This window comes from Apium graveolens, chromosome 10 (genome assembly GCF_009905375.1).
Source record: "Apium graveolens cultivar Ventura chromosome 10, ASM990537v1, whole genome shotgun sequence".
In the NCBI taxonomy this organism is placed as follows: domain Eukaryota; kingdom Viridiplantae; phylum Streptophyta; class Magnoliopsida; order Apiales; family Apiaceae; genus Apium; species Apium graveolens.
Genome location: NC_133656.1, coordinates 206,519,952 through 206,537,246, shown reverse-complemented (window position 1 = coordinate 206,537,246; position 17,295 = coordinate 206,519,952). Strand labels below are relative to the sequence as shown.

The 17,295-nt window shown below is 33.0% G+C and overlaps 1 protein-coding gene across 1 annotated transcript; it reads right to left on the bottom strand.

Annotated features, from left to right (window-relative positions):
- Window positions 1-1,952: 1,952 nt before the first annotated feature.
- On the bottom strand, window positions 1,953-7,166 carry LOC141692731 (putative inactive receptor kinase At5g67200). Its single transcript, XM_074497658.1, has 2 exons — window positions 5,593-7,166; window positions 1,953-2,618 (listed from the first exon to the last, which is right to left on the bottom strand). The coding sequence occupies exons 1-2, from the start codon at window positions 6,908-6,910 to the stop codon at window positions 2,035-2,037; spliced, it is 1,902 nt and encodes a 633-aa protein (XP_074353759.1). The 5' UTR covers window positions 6,911-7,166; the 3' UTR covers window positions 1,953-2,034.
- Window positions 7,167-17,295: the final 10,129 nt, after the last annotated feature.

Sequence of the window (17,295 nt, the reverse complement as noted above, 5' to 3'; positions counted from 1 at the left end):
CTCAGTAGACACAAAAACAATCTTCTTTTCCGGAACAGCTACTCAGGAAGTCGATTAATAAAGTTGTAGGCAATATTATTATTATCCAACGCCATGAATGTCAACAACGCCTTCTAAACATAAAATCTCTTTTTTGTCGCAAACATTATTGAAATTGGAATTCACATTTTTTCCCCGCAACAGGTGTTCCTACACACCGCGAGGTAGATTCAGAAGCCATCAAGGTCAGACAACCCTCACTTAAGGTCCGTCTCATCGGATACGATACGTTAGTGTTGTGTGAAACATGACCACAATATCCGCGTGTATTATGCAATGCGCAGCTGCAGTTACGATGGTATGGCCGTCTTCGGATTTCTGTATCGTGTTCGGGGATGCACCCATTGTTGTATAAGCTACGATAAAATCCGTCTGCGGCTGCTCCTGTTGCCATTTAATTTGTTCTGGTCGACAGTGTCAAGTTTTTTGTTTCACAGACTCTCTGGAGACTCTTTTGTTGCATGACATGTGCTTGTGGTACTGACATATATATACTCGTATAGTCCAGTAGCCAAGATATTTATGTGCATAACGACACACATAAAGTCGGCATTCAGTATTCGCCATTCTGTGTCGTTTTATAAATTATGGCGGAGAATAACTTTTATTTCTTGGTCTCCACTCCATTTGGCCATTTAAGAGAATACTGTGATTTTACTAGTATCATTTTCTTGGGGGTAATCCCAGGGATGACATGTACATAAACCTAGTTACCAACAATTTTTAGAATATAAAAATGTGAAAAAGCGAATGAAAAGCGAATAAGACGTGGCCTCCTATACTGTACTACGCTTTGTTTTATGTTTGTTTAATCAACGTACGGAGAATACGAATTAGCAAAAAGAAGTAACTACTAAACTAGAATATGAATTCACTAATACCAAAAAAAAAAGGAGTCCTGGATAGAGCTGATTCAGCCACTACGGTGTAGCAAACAAAGCAGCCAACTATAAATCCAATCTAACCTTGATATAACCAGACTAAAGATTCTACAATCTTGCACTTTTCCAGTTTCAACAGAGGGGCTTATGGAAGATTGTTTCTGAGCACATTGTTGCATAATCGCATGAATGCAGAGTTGTTTCTGAGCACATAGTTGAGCCACTAGGGTATTACTCGTTTATCCAACTTGAATCCCTGGCAATATTTGTTACAGTTCGAGGTCCTCCCACGGATCCTTGTTCACAATTTATAACATATATCTCCGCCAGCGTATTTGTTCAGAATTTAGGTTATATATCAAGTGATTAGGACTAAACTCATGGACTAATTAACAATGCTTGGGTAAAGCAAGAAGGATCTAAATTCTAGAGCATCTAATTAACAGTCATGAATGTTTTTACCCACTGAAGATTTACTACTCAATACGGCTCATGACATCTACTGCAAAGCTTTGGATGCCAAAAATCATATAGGCTTCATCTACTACTGTTAAAATTTCCCTATATAATTATACAAAGCTCAGAAGGGTGTGACCAATAACTTAATTCTGTAAACCAGCCCAGACCAGCGTGTTCATATGGGCTTAGTTACGATCCTAAATGTGCTGACTCTGTTCATACATTCTCCTGGCCCAGATAACTATCAGGTTATTTTACAAATAAATTTAATGTAAAGAAATTGAACATGACCTCAAATCATGTCCCGGTTGTGTTTTCCTACAGGCCCACGGGTCTCTTCTGTTGTGTATCCGTAAGATATATGTCATAACCTAACTGTTCCATCACCATGGAGGCATGTGTATTGTGTTCAGAAATCTAAATATAGCTCACACTCTTATAAACAATCTAGTCCTGGACCTCTTGGTCTGAAAGAAAGACATTAGTACTACATATTTTGTTTTCAGATTTAAAGGTGTTTGTTAGATCTTTACATTTTCTGACACAAACAACCTGAAATTTTTATCTGACCACTGTTCAAATGGAGATTTTATAAAACAAAAATCTATGAACTACAACCAAATAAATGTAGCATCTGCATTACATGTTAACTTAGCTAGGAAGCTAGGGAGGTGACTTTAGTGGGGAATGCATTATCACCGTCCTCCGCCACAACAGTCCGTTTAATCTCCTGAATCATCTTCAATACTTGCCACATGGTTGGTCTTTGCTCCGGAGAAGTTGCACTACAAGTTATAGCCACCTCCAGAAGCATCACCAATCTGTTGTCCTCTGAACCATCATCATCTCTCATAGACCTGACCCAATGGACGAGCTCATCCGGCAATAAATAAGGGTGTTGCGATGGGGGTTTTCCGGTCAACAGCTCAATCAAAAGAACGCCAAACGAGTAAATGTCTGATTTGGAGGTTGGTTGATGGTCTAGTTTGTGAGTTTCAGGGGCTTTATAAGCAACAGAATCTGGCTCCTCAAACAACAATGCAGGGTCTACAAGACCAGAAAGGCAGTAGTCGGTAAGACAGGCCTCAAAGTCAGGATCGAGGAGGATGTTGGAGGCCTTGAGGTTGCCATGGACGAACCTCCATGCTTGGTGGATGTAGTTGAGTCCTTGTGCTACGTCTTCTGCTATTTTTAAGCATGATGTCCAATGCAAAGGTCTCGCTCTTGCCGATTTCGACCCTGCATTTATACACAGAGCCCCTTTTCATAGTTAGAGGAAATAAAAACAAATTTTTGCAGCAGGAGAATATGGGAAAACAAGTAGGGTCAGATTTTGGAAACATAGACAATAGATGATGTTTATAATAAGAGCATCTTTCAATATAATAGTGGAACTTTTTGATACTGTCAAATTATGTTGGTTTATTACAATTATTAATCTCTTATACACTCATCCACATTGATTTTAGCAATTTTCAACAAAAAAATGCTGCAGAAGATGCCCCAAGAGCATCTGTAATGAAAGCTGCTGTTGAAAGAGTGTGTTATGATTCTCAGACCAAGTCTAATGCTATAGCTAATGCTACAATATAGCACCAAAAAGTATTTTTTGATGTTAAAATAATAGTTACACTTCAATACTAGTTTTATAAGTAGTTTCAAAATTATATAAATCCTTTAACTTCTACCTAATTCAATATAATTTTGAAACTTTTTAATGTACAAAAGAATACATATTTAACTTCTCTCATTCATTTGTAGTAATAGATGAAGTGGCAATGACGCATATATACATCCTTGTTTTAAATATAGAACCAAGGATACATATTTGCATCTAAGTATGGTACTCCTTTAGATTTGAGTATTTTTTGCATTTGGTGCTATAATATAGCAATAGCACCAATAACATTGAATTCGGAGTTGAGTAATTTTTGCATTTGGTGCTACAATATAGCAATAGCACTGATAATAATATTGCAAAACTATATTTAGTTTTATAATATTGTGAGACCAAAATCATAAAACTCAACTCCAATACATAACTAGCAATGGATATTTAGTCCAATATATAGGATCAAAGATGGCTATAGTCATTCTTGCTACATCATCAAATAACTAATAATGGAGTGTCAAGAGGTTCACTTTAAATTAAAGTGAATGAGTTGGACAAAATATTAGTCAAATATGAATTTTTTTGGTTGTAAAATAGAACTGCATTGGAGTGCAAGAGCCATTTTAGCACTAATTTTTTATGTCAAATTATAGCAATAACTATAGTCATTTTACATTTAGCATTGCACTTGCTCTTATAAGTGAAGTTACCAAACTAACAACCTATTCAACGGGAATAAGTAAACAAGTTTTTATTATATAATATATCTATTAATTATATTTATTCTCGGTAATTTATGAAATTTATTTTTACATATTAATTTTTTATCCACAATATGTGTTTCACCAGGGTTATCTGCTAATAATAACTAAAAACTAACATATTGTATCATTATCATACCACGATAGAAATGTTATAAGCATATCTGGATTAGAATTTATGGGTGCTCTGAGCCTCTGACTAGTTAAATACGCAAATACAATTTCACTTCTGAATGTTTATGCATTTAGCATAGGACAGGCTAACCACAGACATAAACTGACTGATACAAGGACATGCCAATTTATGTGCAACACAATAAATAAGCTTGCATTTCCAAGAGTAAAATCATTTGATCTGTAGCTCACATGCTCAAATAAATACGAAAAAATGACAAAAATACCTTTTTTTTTAAACTTTGTGACAAGAATACCATTTTTTGGAATGTTTGGCCAAAAATACCTACCTAATACGCATTTTAAAATTGGGTATTACTAATACGCATTTTAGAAATGGGTAACTTGTATAAAAAAAAATTAAAATTTTTTTTTTTAAAAAATAATTATGGATACGCATTCGTGACATGCGTATCATCAGTAATGCGTATCATGATTTTACTTTTTTTTTTTGTTTTTTTTTAAAATAATACTCATTTGTCAAATGCGTAATAGCCTTACCCATTTTTGAAATGCGTATTAGAAATGTATTTTTGGCCATATCTTTCAAAAACGGGTATTCATGTTACATTTTCTAAAAAAAGGTATTTTTGGCCATCACCCAATAAATACCAATTTCAATCTTGAAACATCCCTGAGATTAAAACTTCGGCCCTGATTCGATAAATTGTGGTTCAGGCTTTACTAGTGCCTAACAAATATAGCATCCACTAATTTGATAAAAATTCACTAATTAAATACTCAGGCCCGGTTCTAGTTTGGAGGGGTAACGGCCTAAGGCCCCGATTTAGAAGGAACCCAATTTTTAAGATTTTATCGTCTATCATTTAACATATCACACAATTCGATGCTTCCTAAAAAATTATACAGTTAGTATTAGTATTAAAGCTTCTTGATTTTAACCACCTATTGTCTATAGAAACATAAATGTTTTTTATGTTCTATAATTTTAAATATAGATAACACGTTTGAATATATTTTCACTAACGATTTTGAATCTCTTAAAACTTGTACAACCATCTTTTATGAATTGTTAAATTATGCACCAAATCATGGAACTTTAAAAAAATTGGACAATTTTTTTTTTTTTTTAACTTTAACGCCAAATTAATAAATTATTTTAAATAAATTGCTATTGTCTTTATGGAAGACCCTATTTTATTAAGTTGCCCAGGACCCCGAAAAGGTAAGGATCAGGATTCAGGCCTGTAGATTGGGTGTTTTCATGACCTTAATGTTAACCGAAACTGAAATCGAACCGAAATCCGAAGTAGCGACTAGTCGGGTCAAGGGGTGTTTCCATCATGAGCTTGAGGGTTTGAAGGTGATGGTGGCCTGGTGGGATCCAGGAGGGTCTGCAGTTGAGTTGGAAAACCCCGCCACACATGTCAGCTATTCAAAAGTTAAAGCAAACCTCTACCTACACAGCCCACGTGATTATCTGTCTGTCTTTGCCTGCCTGCTCTTGCAGGCTTTTTACTTCTTTCAACATTTAGAAATCTATCATTATTCACTACTCCCGTTAGTGAATCTAACCATGGAGTACTTATTTCACTCTATCTGTTAACCTACACTCCACCTAAATCTAACCACAGATACTAAATGTACTTGCACTGTTCCAAATTCAATGAAGTAAAGAAAAATAACTAAAAAGTAACTGACTTACCGTGAATGAGTGAAAACAAACTCCCATTAGGCTGATAATCATAAACCAACAACCTCTCCTCTTTTGCCTGAATAAACCCCCTTAACGCCACCAGCTTAGGGTGTCTCAACCCTCCCACCGCCGTCATTTGCCGATCAAACTCCTCCTTACTTATCCCTGTCATTTTGAACCCATCTAATCTCTTTACACAAACGATCAATCGATTATCAAGCACTGCCTTATAAGTAGTCCCAATTGTTCCTTTCCCTAATAACTCAGCTGAAGCTTTCATAAGCTGCTCCATTGTATAATCCTGTGCCTCACCCGCACAGAACACTAAGCTCCCGCTTTTCGCCATTTGTAACTTCTTCACTTTCTCCTCCAATGCTCTATCTTCCTCCATTTTCATCACTGCTGCTGCACTCTCCGCCGCAATGTAGTCTGATGCCATTGTCGGTTTCATTATCTTCTTCCTGTACCTCTTCCTCTTTACAACCCTGGTTATCACACAAATTACGAAACAAATAACAAATACTCCTCCGCAAAGTCCAATTATTGCGGCAAGTTTGTTGGTGTTTTTATTTTTAGTGTGTTTAGGTTGTTGTTTGATTATTTGATTAATTGGTTTCGGGGCAGCGGAGCCAAAGAATGGCTCCGCTGGCTTGCATTCTCTATGCACAATCTCGCCGCAAAGGCGAGAATTGAACAGGAATGAAGATCTCTTAAACCGCAATAGAGTTGAAGTCACTGGAATAGGTCCTGTTAGATTATTATGTGAAATGTTGAATATTTTAAGGGATGATTGATTTAGAGGAGGGATTGAACCTTTGAGATGGTTCAAATCGAGACGGAGATAATATAAGCGGTCGAGATTGGTTAAGGAGAGAGGGATTGAACCGGTGAGATTGTTAAGGGAGAGATCCAGGGTTTTGAGACGGTGGAGAGAGATTAAAGAAGGGGGAAATGAACCGGAGAAAGAGTTGTGATTGAGAAAGAGAGATTTAAGATTAATGAGAGAGGAGAGATTAGGGATTGGACCGGTGAGAGAGTTGTTTTGGAGACTGAGGACACGGAGTTGGTCAAGTTGAGTGAGTGTGTTGGGTGGGAATGTGCCTGCTAGGTTTAGGTTTTGGAGTATGAGGCGGTGGACTTTGAAGTGAGTGCATTGAATGCCTTGCCATTGGCAAAAGTTGGAGGATTTGAAGTTGAGTTTGTTGAGTGGGTCGGCTTTGAGTTTGAATGATAAGAGATGTGATGAGTCTAATGGTGGAGAGTGAGTTGAGAAGGTGAGTGTGAAGAAGAGTGTGAGAGTGAGGAGATGGAGAATGTGGTGGCTCATGTTCAGTACATTATGGTTTGGAGTTTGAAGTTTGAAATTCAAGAAGATAGGTGTTTGAACTTTGAAGAGAGAGGGGGAGAGAGAGAGAAAGAGAGAGTGAGGGAGATTGATCACGTGAGGTAAGTGATGCAGAGGTGGTAAGAGAGGAGGACTGACCTTGGGGTTGGGGAACCCACTTCCCCCATACACTGATTGCTCTCTTTTCTTTGCATTTCTTGGAGTATATCGATATGTAGTTATGTATGTATGATTGTATCATTGGATATGGGGTGTATTATTATTGTTACCAACTGTGACATCCTTTCCCTACCTTCAATTTTACTTTATTCCATAAGCCATATACGAATGCCACTCTTTTTAGGTATCAAATGCTTTCGAGCCGGTAATTAGGTTGAATTAAACTGTAATGTTGTAGTATGTCGATAAATGAAATAAACGAATTTTTTTTATTAAATAATAATTTTTTCTGATCTCAACATAGTACAAACAATACTTCTTTTGTTTTACTAGGGATTTTTGCCCACATGTTAAAATTTTTTTTTTTTTTTAAATTTATTAAATAATATAAAGAGAAATGTTTACTTAATTTTTCAGTTGAACACTAACACAACATTACTCTTTTGACGACTTTTTTTTACGCGAATATCCTTTTCACATATAATGGGAAAATATATTTATTAAATTTGAGCTAATAGCACATTACATAATTTTTCTATTGACAATAAGAGAATATTACGTTTTGAATATTACTCGGCGTCTCCTTGTACTTGATAACATGTTCACATCAATAGCATCAATAGCATAATTAGCCTGAAAAGGATTACATTTGAGCTATATTATATTAGAAAATAATTCTATTTGAGAAAGATTACATTTGAAATAGATTTAGAAAATTTAATCTACCACTATTAGCTTACAATTTTGTTGTATAACCAAAACATGTTATGCACAGTATACATGTCAACAATCTTCTTAAAAGAAGTTTATAAAACTTAGCATATAGATAGATAGATACCTGAGATCATAAGTTATACTTAAGATAATAAAAGACATAAGAATTTATAGCAATGACGTTAAATCTTCAAGAGCATAAGTCAAACACTACAATTTTGACAATCTGAGTTCCTGAGATGTACCATTATCCAAACCTGTCATATTTCATGAGCTTCATGCTAATGTCCATGATCTAATATAGTACAAAGGGAGTTTCAGATGGTTATATTAAACATTGGACCATATAGCAGGTTCTTGTATTAGCAGATGATATCCACAAATGTTAGCATACATATCTGAAAGCCGAGAAATCATCTCTTCCACTCTTCCTCTTATATCAGTATTGGTGACAGTACTATACATTTCATTAGAGGTGTTATTTATTTCAGCTGGTCAGTTTAAACAAATGTTGATCAAGAATGAGAATGAAACAACTAGTCTCTAAACAGCCTAAACATGCTTAATATGGTGAAAATGAAGACCATTAATATCCTGTGATTTATAAGATCTTCTTATTAGATACATTTCAGAAAACATGAAGATAGAATTGCACATTATACTTGATAAACAGTCACATCTATTACTTATAAAAAATGTCATGATGGATATTGTGACTAACACAGTATGACTCGAAATAATAGAACAGGTGAATCACAACTTGCATTTGAGGCTGATGCAATGCAAGTGATAACATTTAAAAAATGCAGACATTGATTCCATTGTCAAACATTGACACATTTGTGAAAGATGTATTCACTTTAAACTTCCACAATAAACTAGAAATGTGTCTGTAAACCAAAAACATGGCATGCACAACATATACGTCAAGAATCTTGTAATCAAAATAAGGTTATAGAAATATGGGATAAACATAGTTAGATAAAAATTCTAGATACATAGGTTCAATTGAAGATAATACAATTACATTGCGTAAATTTAATAATTCATTGCATAAAGTAAAATCTTGAAAAGCATCAGTTGAAGAGTGCATTTGTGACATTTTGAGTTCCAAAGATGTGCCATCTTCAAACACTATGACCATAGTTCACCTTCTTCCTGAAGGTTTCCTTGGACTGCTCTAGTGCAAAGTGAATTCCACAAGTCAACCTGAAGCGGAGGTCCATTATAGAAATATGGGATAAAGATAGTTAGATAAAAATTCTAGATACATAGGTTCAATTGAAGATAACAAAATTACATTGCGTAAATTTAATAATTCATTGCATAAAGTAAAATCTTGAAAAGCATCAGTTGAAGAGTGCATTTGTGACATTTTGAGTTCCAAAGATGTGCCATCTTCAAACCCTCTGGCCATAGTTCACCTTCTTCCTGATAGTTTCCTTGGACTGCTCTAGTGCAAAGTGAATTCTACAAGTCTACCTGAAGCGGAGGTCCATCTAGCAGGTCTAATGGTCTATTACTCCGTGCATTTGGACATATTTTGTTTGCTTGGAGGAGGATATCATTTCCAGCAATGTTATTGTACATGTCTGAGAGCAGAGTAATAATCTCTTTCACTCTTCCTCTCATATCAATATTGGTTACCATCATATACATTTCAGTAGCGGTACTATCTATTTCAGCTGGTCTATATAATACCTTAAAGAAAACGTAAGCAAATCTGGATGGGAAATATGTAGAAGATAGATTTGATAAAACCTGAAGATTAGAATCAACATCATGCCTCTGCAACAGTCTGAGAGATGAGTTAAAGAAGCTTTCCTGATGAACATTGTGTCTAACACAATAAGAAACGAAGCCATAGGACTGGTCACGTGTAACTTCCATTTGATGCTGATGAAAGTCATATAGCTTATCCCAGTCAAGAGCTTCAAGGACATACTTGATATGTTTCTCTGGTTGTTTACGCTCCCATACTAACAAAAACTTCAGAAACAAACTGAAGCTTTCTATCTGAAAAATAAGGTGAGAAAAAAGAAGAGTGATCAACTCTAGTGAAACAGTGAAGATAGTTTGATCAGCCATTTGAGAAAGTTTTGGTAAAAGATGTAGTTAACTTGGTATTTTTAAGATTTAGAGAAAAGGAATGCGTAAAGCCTTGTTGTGGACAAAAGGTTGTGAACCTTTCATCTTCTATACATGTGTAATATAATTTTCTTGTCTGGAGAAAAAAAATATAAATATATTCTTTTGTATCTACTTATTAAATGTCTAGTAATGAATTTAAATATTGGCATTTATATTCTATTTGGATACATGTTTTACAATTAATTTAATTTAAAATATTATCCACAAGTAATCCAAAAATATATTTATAAATATAATGTAAAACGTATTCCCAAAACTACATTGTACTTATAAAATATCATGTAAAATTATTTTTCGTGCATACGTTAAAACTTTTGGCAATAATTATTCACTCTTGAAAAAGGCTCAATTTAGTCAATAACATATATCTTGGGGAAAATATTTGTTGTAAATATGTAAAAATATTTTAAATTATATAAATTTCTTTAATGTAAATGAGCAAATGAAGAAAAAAAATTAATGTACCTCTTTTTAGAATAAAAGTGTACTTTATTAAATGTGTTGCATTTTACGCGAAATTTTGTGGTTTAATTTCGTTAACTTAAACTTTGTTGATTAGTTTACGGTTAGACGTGATTAGATGTAAAATATTATATTGTATTATTTCTCTAATTTTGTTTTAAAAACCTTTTTTTCTTAATAAATTATAGACCTGAAACTTTGTATTTGTCAACGATTAGATGAAACATGTATATTTTAAATAAATAAAAGTATTAATTAGGAATTAGTATATATATATATATATGATGCGGAAGTTATACATTTAATAATCAAATTTTATTTTTAAAATTTACCCAATAATAGCGGGAGTATGAAATATTATCAATTAATCTATGATAATAATTTATAATGTATTATTAAATTGGTTTTTAAAGGTTATTAAAGGGAGAACAAAGTACTACTTAGGTAGAATCATCTTGTATTTGTGTAGACTGTGGTTTTGAAACTCTCATTCACCGTAAAGTAGAAAGATGGATCAGATGCAGATGGAGGTAAGTTAAATACGCCCGTGTCAATTTCAAAATTGTGTTTTAGTTAGGGTTTATATAATGGCAAGTTTGTAATTGACACAACTCTGCTTGTTATTGAAAAGGTACCGGAAACAGGGAAGCACAAGTGCGTAGAAAATAAGAAGAAAGGGAAGAGATCGAGGGAGAGACGCGGAAGAGATTGTGAGGGAGAGAGAATCGAAAGAGATGAGGGATTGAGAGAGTGAGGAGAGAGCCGAGAGATTTCGAGAGAGAGAGATTGGATGAGAGAGAGATTGGGGAGAAGATAAGATGCAGAGAGATTAAAAAGATAAGGAATACAATGTTTATCTGTTTTGATTATCCCGATAGCCTGAATTCATGCCACAATTAGCAATTTAATGAGCAACTTACGGGTAAAAATATCCCAAAAATTTACTAGAATGGTTCTAAAATTCCCGGAATAATTAGAAATTAATAAAATAAAATTCTCATAATTTTACATAATTTTTAAAATGCACATTAGACCCGCATTCTATGATTTAACGAACAAACATGCAGGTGAATATAGTCCGAAAAAACCATGAAATAATTTTGAAATTCTCGAAATATTCCAAACTTAAGAAAATATAAGTTTCGTAATTTTTGAGTGCTTTGTAACATTCATCTCGAAGAAGCTAACAAATATTTATATGGTGAATTCGTGATAGTTGAGTTATGTAGAATGTATGATTTTAACTTGTTTTAGGATTGTTCAAGTATGTACCTGATCTAAGTTTAGATGACAACTTCATGATCTTTCCCTGACTTAATTTTAAGATCTATAATATATCCTGAGTAACTTGTTAAGACATCGTAAGGATTATTGATGAAACCAGATTATATAGGGTTTCAACCTCTCTGATTGGACAAAACATGATTTAATATTTCTCGCAAATCTTATTAGGCTAATATTTGTTTGAAGTTAGATATTGAGTAGTATTAGGTTAATGTGTTATGTTAGCGACGCACAATTATCAATTACTACTAAAGATATATTACCCTGATTTACTGAAAATAAAGGGAAAATTCATTTTCTGTGGCATTGAATGGGACATGGGTAAGCATAAATCAATTATAATATTTTTAATAACAGTAATCATATTTAGTGATAATGAAGATTGGGTCGTACATTACTTTCAGGTCAAGGCCGGAAACCATTAGCGACCTTTATTTCTGTAAATGTGGAGACCGATGAAGAAGGGACATTTGTAAGTGTTTCTATTATTAATTGAATTAGATAAATTCCATCCATGAGTAATTTTAACCGTCTAACAGATTTTGCTATATCTTGTTAGAGACTTCCAAATACTTTCATTCAGAAATTTGGCCGCAAACTTGACCATTTTTTGCACTTAAGGTGTAAGACTGTATTGTGGAATGCAGTATACGATAGGCGTAGGAAGGAAAATATATGGTATGGTTGAATTTCTTAGATTTCATGGATTAAAAATGTACTCTGTTATGATATTTGAGTATTATGGATATGGAAACTTCACCGTTCACTGTTACAATAATTTGGCGAGTGCAAGCTTTACTCCAACAATTGACCACCTTGATTATTTCATGAATGAGCACTCGGATGATCCAAGACTTCATGAAATTATTCATAGTACAAACCAGTTAGAAACTGAAAAATATTTAGGACTATTCACTCATAATGCTATAAGAAGCAATCCTGATGAATACTTGATTGAGGTCAGAGGAATTGGGACTGAAATATTTATGTGAAAATCGGTGAGTATACAATCTCAATTTTCCAAACATATAAGGCTATATGTAATCTCTCTTTGTTTGTGCTCCGTATTATAAACAATTAAGTCTAAACTTTCCTTTAAAATGCAGGCCGTATTGGATGAGCTATTTAAAAAATGGAAAGGTATGAAGACTATTCAGTTAACTTTTGGGGTCAGAGAATGGGATATTCAGCTGCAATGGAATGGTGATACGTGTCACTTTGTAAGTGGTTGGGAAGCGTTTGTCTCGGATACAGAGTTTTTTGCTGGAGATGTTATTTGCTTCAATTTGAGGGAAACATCTTCCAATATTGTCCATATTTGTGTGTTTAAACAACAACTTATACAATCTGAGAAGGAAGCAAGTATTTTCTAATTTAATTGCCTATTAATGAGTGACTGCATATGATCAAAGTCATTTGATAAAAAAATTTGGTAAACTGACACAGTTACTTGGAATTGTAATTCAGGAGAGAAAATAGGAAGAAGATCATTTTTTAAAATTCTGGACAGTGGAGCAATAAAGCACAGACATGTCGTAAGTTTAGTGTAATTTATTTAAGAAAATTTTGAAATATGATCATCAAAATTAATGATTACAGATTTGTTTGATTGCTCAAATAGGTTTTGCCTACGCTCTTAGGCCAAGAGACGGAACGTGCTCTTTGTGGAATTGAAAGCATTGTAATAAATGGGTTGAGATGGAAAATAAAATATAATAAAAAGTTGAGATTCATATATGGTTTAAAAAATTTGATAACATACTTTGTATTGATGGAATGTGATAGTCTGTATTTTAGTTTTGATGCCGAAGGTGGGTTCTACGGACACATTTTTCAGATGGATGGAATGGAGATGTAATGTCGCAGCGGAAAAACTAAAAGCTGTGAAAGATGCTTGCACGGTTGCTTTCTTTTCGAGGATTGGTGTCCAAATAAATATCATCACAGTGGTAAACAAAATTAACTGACATCTTGTATCCTTTTTGTTGGCGGGTGTAGTAGGTTTATACATTAGACTCACATTGTGGTTTAAATGTCACCAGTGAATAACACTGAAGTTAATGAAGTCGAAATGCTACCAGAGGAAGATGTTGCAATCAGTGAAGATGTTGAAAAAGTTCCTGGGACTGTTAATGTAGGTTAAGATGTTGATATGATCAGTAACCAGACCGAAGCGCAAATGCAGGATGTAGAAATATATCAGTTCTCCAATAAGATTTTTTGGGAGCAACCTTAACAACAGATGCCACGGAGTGGTAAGCAGCAGTTAATAATTCAATTCTATTATTGTTTTAAACAAAAAATGTGCATAAATTTTAAAAAAATTGCTTGATAATGACTGCGTACACACTAAAAGTCCTTTGTTAAATATATACTCTTTATACAGCACCTACCTACAAACATATAGTTCCATAATTGAGATTGGAAAAGTGGCGAATATGTCAAATTCAGAACTGGACAATCAACCTGGGACATAAAAATTGTCTTGAATGATCGCAGAGCCAGGTTTTCTGGTGGGTGGAGTAAATTTATTAGGGAGAGTGTAACGTCTGGGAAATTTACGTCTGTATTATATCATATTTATAATAAATTATGTGTATTAATGTGTTATTATGTGTAATTATCTTTTAAACCCTAATTGATACGTGTTACGTGTATTCTGTGTTATTATGGTATTTTTAAGATATTTTTAAGAAATTTTATTTTGCATTCATAAGCTTCATTTCAAACGTTTTACGACCCAAACCATGATTTTAAAGCCAGTATTTCAAATAAAATAATGGGCCTTATTTTTCATCAAACGGGTTTTACCATCGCATTATTCCGAACATCTAGACATTTTATAAATTTTCTCGTTTTGCGAAAAATGACTTTTCCGGGCCCCATTGGGTGTTAAAAACCCCACAAAAATCATATTTTTATTTTTATAAAATTATAGGACTTTTATCTATACCATTTCTTTGTATTTTTGCAGTATTCACAATTTTTGGGAAATTTTGGCATATATATTGCATATATAAATATTTATAAATTAAATTTTAATACTAAAAAATTATAAAAATTAGGACCAAATATTTTTACTAGGAGTATAATTAGCCAATTAATTTTATTTCGGGGTATTATTTTTCACACTATAAATAGCCTAATTATTATTTAATTAAAATTAATTAATCATTAAAATTCTGTAAATTTTCTGGAAATTCTCTGAAGAACAATTCGGATCGGATTTCGGGTCGAGAATCAACCACTGATTTTGAACGTTTCTGAGCATCAAATCGATCGATGTGAGTATCCAAATCGATCCTCTCGATCTATTCTTTCGGTTTCTGGTATCAAAATCATATTTTGATGTGTTAATTTTCAATTTCGATTTCTAGGGTTTATACCCGATTTGGTACTTTTTGATTCTGAGGTTATTTGTCGAAATTTATGTTGTAAATAACTTTATTTGATGATTGTAAATAACTATTTCTGGATTTTTTATTATTTAATTATATATTATAAAAATTAAAAATCAGTTTTATTAATTCTAAAAATCAATTAAAAATCAGTTTTAAATTTTGAAAATTATTATTAATAATTCCAAAATTATTTTATTAATTTAGAAATTTAAATTTAGCTATTTAATTAATTATTTAATTACTTATTTAATTATTTATCTATTTATTTCTTATTTAGTAATTAAGTAATTAATTAATAATTAAGGATTAAAATTAATCGAATATTATGATTTAAAGATTCAATAATTCCTTAGATAATATGAGTAATTTAACGATAAGTTCGATTATTATCATTCGAGCGATAGTTAATTATTTGTGGAATATCTTAATAATTATTCGTAACGAATAATTAAATACAGATAATTAATTTAAATCATATAAATTTTAATAATAACCGTACTGTTTCAATAATTATACGAGAATGGTGAGTCACTCGTATTAATACGAGTCGTTGATAGGTGAGTTGAATTATGATCTGAATAATAACTGATTATTCGGAAAATAACGTAACAGTTAATTGTATCGATTATTTATTTATAAATAATCGATCTAATCGAGTAAGTATTAGTAAATTGTAAATATTTGTAATAAATTGTAATTAATCCAAATAATTAGGGATTAATTATTATGAATTATTAAATAATTATTTATTATTTATTAGTTATTTAAAAATGATTAATTACTTCGATAATCAATCAAATAATTTTCAATAAATCATAACATATTCATTTTAATTCAAAAAATTATAGAAAAATTATTTTTGACTCTAATTTTTCTTAAATAATTATTTAAAAATTATTTTAGGGTTTAAAAATTAGCAATAATTATTTATATTGAATAATAAATTGAATTATCAGTGTTTAATTGATATTAATGAGACCGTTAGTCCGATTTGAGTGAAACGAAAGCCCTTTGACTCGGAAAACGAATTCTTTTCATTAAAAATAATAATAAAGCCTAATCTCTTCTAGAAATTAGTTGACTTTGTTATTTGTTTGATTATCAGTCGAAGTGCGTGCCGAGAAGAGTCCGAAAAATTTCGGAAAAATGGGAAACCAGGGAGATGATGATCAGTGAAGCGATCAATGAGTCGATTTTAATTCTAAAAATTATTTTAACTATAAAAATGATTATGTGCTTATGTGTATTATGTGGTTAATCGTGTCTTAGTTGCTAATATATAATATACGAGTCAGTCATAAGCGTATGGGTAGACAATAGGAACGATGTGAAATCGATTCAAGATGCAATTGAAGTACGAAATGACTTAACCAGTCTATTTTTGCTAACAGAAGCTAAGCCAGCAAGGCAGGTTGAGTAGGTGATAGACGAAGGTGATTTATTTGCAGTAAGTCGCGCAGAAGGCAAGTTTCTCCCCTATTCTATTTTCTGAATAGTGATATTCCTTCAGATTCTTATTACGGTTGCACTCTTTTGATTCTCTTGTTCATAGTTCATTTCGATTCTTGCTTATCCTTTTCATTTGACTTTACTGTTCATATTCCAATTGTTACTCACAATTATTGATATATTCTAGTGATTAGAATATGTCAAAGCATACCGATTGTTCCGGTTGCTATTCCAGGGACTGTATAATGATACTTTGGGGATTAAGTTTACTTAATCCTAAGGACCGGGACATAACCGGATCCTTGAGATGGGCCGTAGTGCCTGGGTGCCGGACGGGATCTATATAGTGAGATATAGATCTGCACTGTATCCTGGCTGATCAGCAGGGTATATATGCGAACTTGAGTCCAGTTTAGTTCATTTGTATTCGCCAATAATGGTCTTCTTTCTATTCTCGCGGGGTTATATCTTTACAGATATACCCGGGTTACGGTTTTATTTAAATTGCTTTAACACTGTTTATATCTTGCGGACTTGTTGAGCAATTTTTGGCTTACCCTTTTCTTTATTATTCACCTTATTGTTTTCAGTTAAGAAGGAATATGAAACCCATCAGGACTCGAGTGGTAAAGAAGCGAGTCAAGCCTCGGGATCCTCTCATACCCAAGGTGTTGATCCCAATCCAGGAAGAAAGCTTTGAGTTGCCCGAACAGGTGGTTTGTAGATAATTAGGGCGTGTTTTTGAAT